At 51.2% G+C, this 12400-nt stretch overlaps 1 protein-coding gene across 1 annotated transcript in view; it reads right to left on the minus strand.

Annotated features, from left to right (window-relative positions):
• cops8 (COP9 signalosome subunit 8) overlaps positions 1-10453 on the minus strand; it is a 28664-nt gene extending 18211 nt beyond the window's left edge. The window contains exons 1-2 of the mRNA XM_078404587.1: positions 10141-10453; positions 7435-7505 (exon numbers count right to left, since the gene is read on the minus strand). Of these exons, the coding sequence (XP_078260713.1) occupies positions 7435-7505; positions 10141-10221 (152 nt within the window). The 5' untranslated portion in view covers positions 10222-10453. The remainder of the gene's footprint in view (positions 1-7434; positions 7506-10140) is intronic.
• Positions 10454-12400: the final 1947 nt, after the last annotated feature.

Here is a 12400-nt window from a genome sequence, read left to right on the forward strand (position 1 = left end):
TTCAGGAGATGCAACACCTGTCCCTATACCTCCTGCCTCGACTCTGTCCAGGGACCCCCAACAGTTCTTTCAGATTAGGCAGAGCTTCACTTGCACATCCTCCAACTTCTACTGTATTTGTTGTTCCAGGTGTGGACTCTTAGCATCAGAGAGACCAAGCACAGACTGGCCGATTACTTCACTGAACTCCTTCGCTCAGTCCGCCTGGGCCTACATGATCTCCTGGTTGCCAAACACTTTAACTCCCCTTCCCATACTAACCTTTCTGTCCTGGGCCTCCTCGATTGTCAGAGTGAGGCCAAATGCAAATTGGAGGATCAGTGCCTCATATTTCTCTTGAGCAGCTTACAGCCCAGTGGTATGAGTCTTGATGTCTCTAACTTCAAGTAACCCTTGCATCCCCTCTCACTCCGTCCCTCCCCCACCCTGGTCATTGCATTAGTTTCACTGGCATCCAGGTGAGTTTCATTGTCTCAACCCAAGGAAATGCATGCACCATCTAGAAATTATAGCAGTGTTTATACATCGTCCCCCCATTTCAGGGCACCATAACGTTTGGGACACAGCATTGTCATGTAAATGAAAGTAGTCATGTTTAGTATTTTGTTGCATATCCTTTGCATGCAATGACTGCTTGAAGTCTGCGATTCATGGACATCACCAGTTGCTGGGTGTCTTCTCTGGTGATGCTCTGCCAGGCCTGTATTGCAGCCATCTTTAGCTTATGCTTGTTTTGGGGGCAAGTCCCCTTCAGTTTTCTCTTCAGCATATAACAGGCATGCTCAATTGGGTTCAGATCGGGTGGTTGACTTGGCCACTCAAGAATTGACCATTTTTTTAACTTTGAAAAACTCCTTTGTTGCTTTACCAGAATGTTTGGGATCATTGTCTTGCTGTAGAATGAACCGCAGGCCAATGAGTTTTGAGGCATTTGTTTGACCTTGAGCAGTGTCTATACACTTCAGAATTCATTATGCAACTACCAGCAGCAGTTGTATCATCAATGAAGATAAATGAGCCAGTACCTTCAGCAGCCATACATGCCCAGGCCATAACACCCCCACCACCGTGTTTCACAGATGAGGTGGTATGCTTCAGATCTTGGGCAGTTCCTTCTCTCCTCCATATTTTGCTCTTGCCATCACTCTGATATGTTAATCTTCGTCTCATCTGTCCACAGGACCCTTTTCCAGAACTGTGGTTGCTCTTTTAAGTACTTCTTGGCAAACTGTAAACTGGCCATCCTATTTTTGTGGCTAACCAGTGGTTTGCATCTTGCAATGTTTCTGTTCATGAAGTCTTCTGCAGACGGTGGTCATTGACAAATCCACACCTGACTCCTGAAGAGTGTTTCTGATATGTCGGACAGGTGTTTAGGGATTTTTCTTTATTATGGAGAGAATTCTTCTGTCATCAGCTGTGGAGGTCTTCCTTGGCCTGCCAGTCCCTTTGCGATTAGTAAGCTCACCAGTGCTCTCTTTCTTCTTAATGATGTTCCAAACAGTTGATTTTGGTAAGCCGAAGGTTTGTCTGATGTCTCATAATGGCTTCTTTGACTTTCATTGGCACAACTTTGGTCCTCATGTTGATAAACAGCAATAAGTTTCCAAAGGTGATGGAAAGACTGGAGGAAAGACGAGGTGCTGAGAGCTCTCTTATACCTGCATTACGGAGGCATTTAAACACACCTGAGCAATTACAAACATCTGTGAAGCCATGTGTCCCAAACATTATGTGCCCTGAAATGGGGGCCTTTGTATAAACACAGCTGTAATTGGTGAAACCCAAATATATAAAATACCCTTTAATAAAATCTGACAATGTGCACTTTAACTACATGTGATTTATTCCTATTACAAATCTCAAATTGTGGAGTACAGAGGCAACTAAATAAAAGATGGGTCTTTATAAACAATAGGTGCAGGAGGCCATTCAGCCCTTCAAGCCAGCACCACCATTCAATGTGATCATGGCTGATCATTCTCAATCAGTACCCTATTCCTGCCTTCTCCCCATACCCCCTGACTCCGCTATCCTTAAGAGCTCTATCTAGTTCTCTCTTGAATGCATTCAGAGACTTCTGAGGCAGTGAATTCCACAGATTTACAACTCTCTGACTGAAAACGTTTTTCCTCATCTCCGTTCTAAATAGCCTACCCCTTATTCTTAAACTGTGGCCCCTGGTTCTGGACTCCCCCAATATTGGGAACATGTTTCCTGCCTCTAACGTGTCCAACCCCTTAATAATCTTATGTTTCAATAAGATACCCTCTCATCCTTCTAAATTCCAGTGTATACAAGCCTAGCCGCTCCAGTCTTTCAACATACGACAGCCCCGCCATTCCGGGAATTAACCTGGTAAACCTACGCTGCACGCCCTCAATAGCAAGAATATCCTTCCTCAAATTTGGAGACCAAAACTGCACACAGTTCTCCAGGTGCGGTCTCACTAGGGCCCTATACAATGTTTGTCCCAAACATTATGGAGGGCACTGTGGTTGAAGGGGTGGGTTGGTTGGCAGATGAATGATTTAAAACCTAGCGACCTCTTGATGTTCCGGAAAATTCAAATTGAGAAATGCCAATGACAATAGCATTTCAATGAACTATTTTAAAAGTCGTCTGTCCTTGCCTATTTCACGAATAATAGTGGTGGTGGGGGAGTTGTGGAATAGGTAGGATATTTCTTGTCCACTTCCTCCACACTAGGGGGAAATTTACAGAGCCCAAATAACCTCCAAACTCACGCATGTTGGGGCTGTGGGAGGAAACTGGAGCACCCAGAGAAATCCAACGCAGTCACAGGGATAACGTGCAAACTCCACACATACAAGGTCGAGATCAAACCCGGGTTTTATGGTGCTGTGAGGCCGTAGCTCAACCAGCTCTGCTGCCCTTTAATTTGAGCAAGTGCGAGATGTTGTACCTTGGAAGATTGAATGCAAAGGGAAAATATGCAATTGATGACAAGACCCTTAACCACATTGATGCACAGCAGGATCTTGGGGTCCAAGTCCATAGCTGAAAGTGGGAACACATATAGTATGCCTGCCTTGTAAGAAAATAACTGCTGATGCTGGTACAAATCGAAGGTATTTATTCACAAAATGCTGGAGTAACTCAGCAGGTCAGGCAGCATCTCAGGAGAGAAGGAATGGGTGACTCCTCGGGTCTGAGGAGGGGTCTCGACCCGAAACGTCACCCATTCCTTCTCTCCTGAGATGCTGCCTGACCAGCTGAGTTACTCCAGCATTTTGTGAATAGTATGCCTGCCTTCATCTGTCAGGGCATCGAGTACAAGAGTCAGGATGTCATGATACATCCCTCCAGGACTTTGGTTGGGCCACATTTCCAGTTCTATTTGCCCCATTACAGGATGTGGAGGCTTTGAAGAGAGTGCAGAAGAAGTTCACGCAAATACTGCGTGGATCAGAGGGAATTACCTACAAGGAGAGATTGGACTGATGGTGCTGAGAGCTCTCTTATACCTGCATTACGAAGGCATTTAAACACACCTGAGCAATTACAAATGCCTGTGAAGCCATGTGTCCCAAACATTATGTGCCCTGAAATGGAGGGACTATGTATAAACACAGCTGTAATTTCTACATGGTGAAACCAAAATGTATAAAAATTCCCTTTAATAAAATCTGACAATGTGCACTTTAACCACGTGATTTTTTCTATTACAAATCTCAAATTGTGGCGTACAGAGGCAACTAAATAAAAGATGGGACTTTGTCCCAAACATTATGGAGGGCACTGTAGGTGAAGGGGTGGGTTGGTTGGCAGATGAATGATTTAAAACCTAAATCCGGAAAATTCAAATTGAGAAATGCCAATGACAATAGCATTTCAATGAACTATTTTAAAAGTCGTCTGTCCTTGCCTATTTCACGAATAATAGTGGTGGTGGGGGAGTTGTGGAATAGGTAGGATATTTCTTGTCCACTTCCTCCACACTAGGGGGAAATTTACAGAGCCCAAATAACCTCCAAACTCACGCATGTTGGGGCTGTGGGAAGAAACTGGAGCACCCAGAGAAATCCAACGCAGTCGCAGGGATAACGTGCAAACTCCACACATACAAGGTCGGGATCAAACCTGGGTTTTATGGTGCTGTGAGGCCGTAGCTCAACCAGCTCTGCTGCCCTTTAATCTGAGCAAGTGTGAGATGTTGTACCTTGGAAGATTGAATACAAAGGGAAAATATGCAATTGATGACAAGACCTTAACCACATTGATGCACAGCAGGATCTTGGGGTCCATAGCTAGAAGTGGGAACACATATAGTATGCCTGCTTTGTAAGAAAATAACTGCTGATGCTGGTACAAATCGAAGGTATTTATTCACAAAATGCTGGAGTAACTCAGCAGGTCAGGCAGCATCTCAGCAGAGAAGGAATGGGTGACGCCTCGGGTCTGAGGAGGGGTCTCGACCCGAAACGTCACCCATTCCTTCTCTCCTGAGATGCTGCCTGACCAGCTGAGTTACTCCAGCATTTTGTGAATAGTATGCCTGCCTTCATCTGTCAGGGCACCGAGTACAAGAGTCAGGATGTCATGATACATCCCTCCAGGACTTTGGTTGGGCCACATTTCCAGTTCTATTTGCCCCATTACAGGATGTGAAGGCTTTGAAGAGAGTGCAGAAGAAGTTCACTGGAATACTGCGTGGATCAGAGGGAATTACCTACAAGGAGAGATTGGACAAATGGATTGTTTTCTGCAGCCAGAGGGAGACCGGACAGAATATAAAATTATGAGAGGCATAGATAGGTAGACAGACAGAACCTTTTTCCCCACGGTGGAAATGCCAAAGGAGACGTGTGGGGCAAATTTTATTATTACAGAGGGTAACGGTTGCCTGAACGTACTGCATGGGGTGATGGTGGAGGCAAATACGATCATGGCATTTAAGAGGCTTTTGGATAGACACATGGATATGAAGGGAATGGAGAGATATGGATCACGTGCAGGCAAAGGAGATTAGTGTAACTTTTCACCATGATCGGCACAGATACTGTACGCCAAATGTCTTGACATCTGCTGCAGGCACAAGGAACCGCAGATGCGAGAACCTTGAGTAAAATTTGAAACTGAAGGATCCCAGCCAAAAACATCACTTATCCGTTCCCTCCAGAGATGCTGCCTGACCTGCTGAGTTGCATCAGTTCTCACTGTAACTATGCTGTGCTGTTCGATATGCATTGAATATTGCAAGCTAATAAATATTAACATATCAATTTACAGTAAAACCTTTTTAGCCTGGCACAATCGGGCCTTTGGTTTCAGTTATGTTTAGGTTTAAGTTCATTATTTATTATGTGCTGTACAAAGTACAGCGAAAAGTGTATGAAGGAACTGCTGTTGCTGGTTTAAACCGAAGATAGACACAAAATGCTGGAGTAACTCAGCGGGACAGGCAGCATCGCTGGAGAGAAGGAATGGGGGACGTTTCGGGTCAAGACCTTCTTCATCTGTCTGAAGAAGGGTCCTGACTTGAAACGTCATCCGTACAGGTGACTCCACAGGCGCACACTCCAAAGACATACAGGTATGTAGGTTAAGAAGATAACTGCGGATGCTGGTACAAATCGAAGGTTTTTATTCACAAAATGCTGGAGTAACTCAGCAGGTCAGGCAGCATCTCGGGAGAGAAGGAATGGGTGACGTTTCGGGTCGAGACCCTGCTTCAGACTGAAGAAGGGTCTCGACTCGAAACGTCACCCATTCCTTCTCTCCCGAGATGCTGCCTGACCTGCTGAGTTACTCCAGCATTTTGTGAATAAAAACCACGTATGTAGGTTAATTGACTGAGTAAATGTAAAACAAAATTGTCCCTAGTGTGTGTAGGATAGTGTTAATGTGCGGGGATCGCTGGGCGGCGCAGACTCGGTGGGCCGAAGGGCCTGTTTCCGCGCTGTATCTCTAAATCTAAAAAATCTAAAAATCCAAAGAGTTACTCCAGCATTTTGTGTCTATCTAAGGTACAGTGAAAAATTGTGTTTTGCATGCAAATACTGCACATAAAAAGAATTTAATCAAACTCAAGTACAATAGGTACAGTGTGCAGAATATAGTTATGCGTTATCATATATTTAATTCACTTTTTCATTAAATGTTATGGATTAGAATAATGGATTTTCCAGCGACCCTCAAGCTTAAAGGGATGCAGATAACACGGTCCTGGTAACTATCAACAGACTGTGGAGGATGGAATTGGCTATGCTGCAAAACAATGCATCAGCAGATAGGGTGAATGAAAAGAAACCTATGGTCCAGGTGAGTGGAAGAGAGTCGGGAAGAGTGTGCAGGATCCCAGTGAGGGGTCTGGGAAAGTGGCAGATATCACCTGGGGAATCATTGAAGAATATGATTTTTTGGGGACTGATTTGTCTGGCCTGATCGATCATGGGCGATAGGAGAATTAGGCCACTCGGCCCATCAAGTCCTCTCAATCATGGCCGATGTAACTCCATTCTCCTGCCTTCTCCCCATAACCCCCGACACCACCCATAGCAATCAAGAATCTGTCTATCTCTGCCTTAAAAATATCCGTTGACTTGGCCTCCACAGCCTTCAGTGGCAACAAATTCGCCATCCTGACGAAAGAATGAGTGGACCTCCTCACATGCAGCCGTCAAAGGTGCCTTCCAAAATACACCTGTTTGGTAAGCTGCATATATTCTTTGTTCTTTCACAATATCCAATGTACCTCCAATAGTTGAACTGCAGATTATTGGAATTCTATTAAACTACTAGACCAAGTGGACCCGTTGGGCCCAAACCTCTCCTGCATTGGTGCACCACCCTTTCCTCCCTCTCCCCCCCCTCCCCTCTCCCCCTCCTTCCCTCTCTCTCCCCCTCCCTCCTCTCTCCCTCCCTCCATCTCCCCCCTCCTCCCTCAACCCCCCTTATCCTCCCTCCCTAGTAGATTTAAAATTTAAAATGTGAATAACTTAAAAAATATAACACCGATTTCAATGAAACTTCTTTCATTAGCACCAAAGGGATGACGGTGAGTAAGGTGGGCCGAAAATTGTCGCGCTATCGTGTACCGTTTTGGCTGTAGTTCAGAAACAAACAAACGAGAGTTTTAGTGTATAGATAGATGTGTATACCTTTCAATCAGGCTATTAAATTGTCCACATCAATAATCTTCAATATCTAATCCTAATTCAATATGATTTGTAAATATTGGAATATACAACCTAAATAACAGTCAAAACATAAAATGATAAGAGTTTGTAATATATTTTGAAACTTTTGTATACTTAGGATGGATAGAGTGCAAAGGATTTCATCAGACATCAACAGGCTTTTCACAATGTTGATAATGAAAGTAAAAGTTTCTCAATTACTTGTTCCTAGTACAGAGGAAAATAACAATGATTTTATGCGTGTGTAGTTACTTCATCTCTCAGTACTCACATGTCATTGTGCAGGAGATATAAAGCAAGCAGTTGGCCATAAATTTGAGGTGTTGCTATTCCACCAGGAGCCTGCAAATTCAAGATAAAGGGGTGTGAAGCTCAGTGCAAAATGAAATTACTTATTACCTGCAGCCACAGCCAAATGAAGAGTAAAGAGGTACGAAATAGTGTAAGATCAATCACGGGATGGGAGGGGGGGGATAGGGGATGGAGGGGGGGGATAGTGGGGGGGGGGGATAGGGGATAGTGGGGGGGGGGGGGGATAGGGGATAGTGGGGGGGGGGGATAGGGGATAGTGGGGGGGGGGGGATAGGGGATAGCGGGGGGGATAGGGGATAGTGGGGGGGGGATAGGGGGATGGGAGGGAGGAGGGGGGGAATGGGGGGAATATGGGGATATAGGGGGATGGGGGGATAGGGAGATTAGGGGAATAGGGGGGTAGGGGGGATAGGGGAGGGGAGGGGGGTGGAGGGGGATGTGGGGGGGATAGGGGGATGTGGGGGGGGTGGAGGGGGATGTGTGGGGGATGGAGGGGGATGTGTGGGGGGGGGGGATGGAGGGGGATGTGTGGGGGGGGATTTGTGTGGGGGGGATGGAGGGGGATGTGTGGGGATGTGTGGGGGGGGGATGTGTGTGGGGGGGGGATGGAGGGGGATGTGTGGGGGGGGGATGGAGGGGGATGTGTGGGGGGGGGATGGAGGGGGATGTGTGGGGGGGGTGGAGGGGGATGTGTGGGGGGGGATGGAGGGGGATGTGTGGGGGGGGGGATGTGTGTGGGGGGGGATGGAGGGGGATGTGTGGGGGGGGGATGGAGGGGGATGTGTGGGGGGGGGTGGAGGGGGATGTGTGGGGGGGGGATGGAGGGGGATGTGTGGGGGGGTGATGTGTGTGGGGGGGGATGGAGGGGGATGTGTGGGGGGGATGTGTGTGGGGGGGATGGAGGGGGATGTGTGGGGGGGATGGAGGGGGATGTGTGGGGGGGGGGTGGAGGGGGATGTGTGGGGGGGGGGGTGGAGGGGGATGTGTGGGGGGGGGATGGAGGGGGATGTGTGGGGGGGGGATGTGTGTGGGGGGGGATGGAGGGGGATGTGTGGGGGGGGGGATGGAGGGGGATGTGTGGGGGGGGGAATGGAGGGGGATGTGTGGGGGGGGATGGAGGGGGATGTGTGGGGGGGGGATGGAGGGGGATGTGTGGGGGGGGGATGTGTGGGGGGGATGGAGGGGGATGTGTGGGGGGGGGATGGAGGGGGATGTGTGGGGGGGGGAATGGAGGGGGATGTGTGGGGGGGGGATGGAGGGGGATGTGTGGGGGGGGGGGTGGAGGGGGATGTGTGGGGGGGGGATGTGTGGGGGGGGATGGAGGGGGATGTGTGGGGGGGGATGTGTGTGGGGGGGATGGAGGGGGATGTGTGGGGGGGGGATGGAGGGGGATGTGTGGGGAGGATGGAGGGGGATGTGTGGGGGGGGGATGTGTGTGGGGGGGGATGGAGGGGGATGTGTGGGGGGGGGATGGAGGGGGATGTGTGGGGGGGGATGGAGGGGGATGTGTGGGGGGGGGATGGAGGGGGATGTGTGGGGGGGGGATGGAGGGGGATGTGTGGGGGGGGATGGAGGGGGATGTGTGGGGGGGGGGTGGAGGGGGATGTGTGGGGGGGGGGTGGAGGGGGATGTGTGGGGGGGGGATGTGTGGGGGGGGGATGGAGGGGGATGTGTGGGGGGGGATGTGTGGGGGGGGATGTGTGGGGGGGGGATGGAGGGGGATGTGTGGGGGGGGGATGGAAGGGGATGTGTGGGGAGGATGGAGGGGGATGTGTGGGGGGGGGATGTGTGTGGGGGGGATGGAGGGGGATGTGTGGGGGGGGGGATGGAGGGGGATGTGTGGGGTGGGGGTGGAGGGGGATGTGTGGGGGGGGGATGGAGGGGGATGTGTGGGGGGGGGATGGAGGGGGGTTTGTGGGGGGGGATGGAGGGGGATGTGTGGGGGGGGATGGAGGGGGATGTGTGGGGGGGGGATGGAGGGGGATGTGTGGGGAGGATGGAGGGGGATGTGTGGGGGGGGGATGTGTGTGGGGGGGGATGGAGGGGGATGTGTGGGGGGGGGATGGAGGGGGATGTGTGGGGGGGGGATGGAGAGGGATGTGTGGGGGGGGATGGAGGGGGATGTGTGGGGGGGGGGTGGAGGGGGATGTGTGGGGAGGATGGAGGGGGATGTGTGTGGGGGGGGATGGAGGGGGATGTGTGGGGGGGGGTGGAGGGGGATGTGTGGGGGGGGGGATGGAGGGGGATGTGTGGGGGGGGATGGAGGGGGATGTGTGTGGGGGGGGGATGGAGGGGGATGTGTGTGTGGGGGGGGGTGGAGGGGGATGTGTGTGGGGGGGGGGATGGAGGGGGATGTGTGTGGGGGGGGGGGGATGGAGGGGGATGTGTGTGGGGGGGGATGGAGGGGGATGTGTGTGTGGGGGGGGGATGGAGGGGGATGTGTGTGTGGGGGGGGGTGGAGGGGGATGTGTGTGGGGGGGGGGGGATGTGTGTGGGGGGGGGGGATGTGTGTGGGGGGGGGGATGTGTGTGGGGGGGGTGGAGGGGGATGTGTGTGTGTGTGGGGGGGGGGGGTGGAGGGGGATGTGTGGGGGGGGGATGGAGGGGGATGTGTGTGTGTGGGGGGGGGGGGGATGGAGGGGGATGTGGGGGTTGCGGGGTCTCACCTCCAGCTCCTGGGTCTCGCACTGCTCCAGGAGTTTGCTGAAACCCACAGCTTTGCCCGTCGCCATGACCACCGCCGGCATCTTGCCCCCCTCCCCCCCCTCCCTCACTGACGGTGATGCTCTCTCCCCCCTCTCTGTATCTCTCTCTGTATCTCTCTCTCTCTCTCTCTCTCTCTCTCTGTCTCTATCCCTCTGTCTGTATCTCTCTCTCTCTGTATCTCTCTCTGTATCTCTCTCTCTCTCTATGTCTCTATCTCCCTCTCCCTCTCTCCCCCTCTCTCTGTGTCCCTGCCTCCACTCCAGGCCGCAGTGGGGGAGGGGGGGGGGGGGGGGTGAGCGGCAGCAGCAGCAGCAGCGCCGCCCTGGCGCCGGGAGGTTGCCCCTGCAGCCAAGGTTGGTGACCAGCTGAAATGAAGCAGCCCCAAACAACAACAACAACAATGAATGAAAGATGTGCAGAAAAATAACGACAGACAATAGACAATAGGTGCAGGAGGAGGCCATTCGACCCTTCGAGCCAGCACCGCCATTCAATGTGATCATGGCTGATCATTCTCAATCAGTACCCCGTTCCTGCCTTCTCCCCATACCCCCTGACTCCGCTATCCTTAAGAGCTCTATCCAGCTCTCTCTTGAATGCATTCAGAGAATTGGCCTCCACTGCCTTCTGAGGCAGAGAATTCCACAGATTCACAACTCTCTGACTGAAAAAGTTTTTCCTCATCTCCGTTCTAAATGGCCTACCCCTTATTCTTGAACTGTGGCCCCTTGTTCTGGACTCCCCCAACATTGGGAACATGTTTCCTGCCTCTAACGTGTCCAACCCCTTAATAATCTTATACTTTTCAATAAGATCCCCTCTCATCCTTCTAAATTCCAGTGTATACAAGCCTAGTCGTTTCAGTCTTTCAACAAGTGAAGCAGGCCATTGTTAGCTCTGTCGACACAAAATGCCGGAGTTACTCAGCGGTTCAGGCAGCATCTCTGGAGCGATGGAATGGGTGACTCAGTCTGAAGAAGGGTCAGAACCGAAAACGTCACCCATTCCTTCTCTCCAGAGACGCTGCCTGACCCGCTGAGTTACTGAGTTACTCCAGCATTTTGTGTCTACCTTCGATTTAAACCATCATCTGCAGTCCTTTCCTACACATTGTTAGCTGTGTGCTAGGTGTAAACGAGTTACAGACAATGAGACTCAACAAGACGACAGTGAAACCAGATCAACGGAGGGACGGAGAGAGAGGGGATGCAAGGGTTACTTGAAGTGAGAGAAATCAATATTCATAGCGCTGGGTTTTAAAGCTGCCCGAGCGGCTTCAAGGTCAGAAGAGCCTTGGGTTAGAACAATAACTCCCATCGGAAGAAGGGCAGTCTGAGACATCGGCAGTGGCAACCCGGGAACAACCATCGCAAGAAGGAGGGACCTGAGTTTGATGCTCAGAGAGTTTGATGCCCTACCAACACAGTGAATCTGGCCACTTCATTCATCCGGGTAATATCTGAGTCAAGGTCATGAGCTTTGTGGTTCAGTTCAAGAAGTGATGTTGTTGTTGTTCGGGTTCGAAGATGACCATGACTTCACTTTCAGTTGGAGGATTGGTGACTGTGAATCCGGAAGTGACTGGTGAGGCCAATCCAGGCCCGGAAGGCACGCCCACACGTAGGACACAAGTGGATGGGTGCTGCAGTGGAAGTGGAGGTAGCCCGGGCCTTGCGCACGGTGCGTTTCCTCTGGGCCTCTGCAGTGCGTCTGTTCTCTGCTGCACGGGCTCCTGTGGTGAGCTTGCTACACCAGGTTGGACGGTCCAGAGCAAGAGACTCCCAAGTGCTGAGGTTGATGTCCAAGTCTTTGAGGGACACTTTGAGGCAGTCCTTAAACCATTTCTTCTGTCCTCCTACTGAGCGCTTGCCCTGACACAGTTCTCCATACAGAAGCTGTTTTGGCAGTCGACTCTCGGGCATTCTGACGACATGGCCTGCCCATCTGGCTTGGGCTTTCCGTAGGAGGGTGTGGACGCTGGGGATTCCGGCCCGTTCCTAGACCTCTGTGTCGGGAGTTTTGTCCTGCCACCTGATGTGAAGGAGTCTGCACGGGCAGCTCAAGTGAAAGTGGTTGAGCTGTTTGGCATGTCTGCTGTAGACAGTCCAGGTCTCACTGGCATAGAGAAGAGTGGTGAGTACCACTGCACGTTTCAGTCATGGCTACAACGTCCCGTGATAGACAATAGACAATAGGTGCAGGAGGAGGCCATTCGGCCCT

This window comes from Rhinoraja longicauda, chromosome 8 (assembly GCF_053455715.1).
Source record: "Rhinoraja longicauda isolate Sanriku21f chromosome 8, sRhiLon1.1, whole genome shotgun sequence".
NCBI classification, from domain to species: Eukaryota; Metazoa; Chordata; class Chondrichthyes; order Rajiformes; family Arhynchobatidae; genus Rhinoraja; species Rhinoraja longicauda.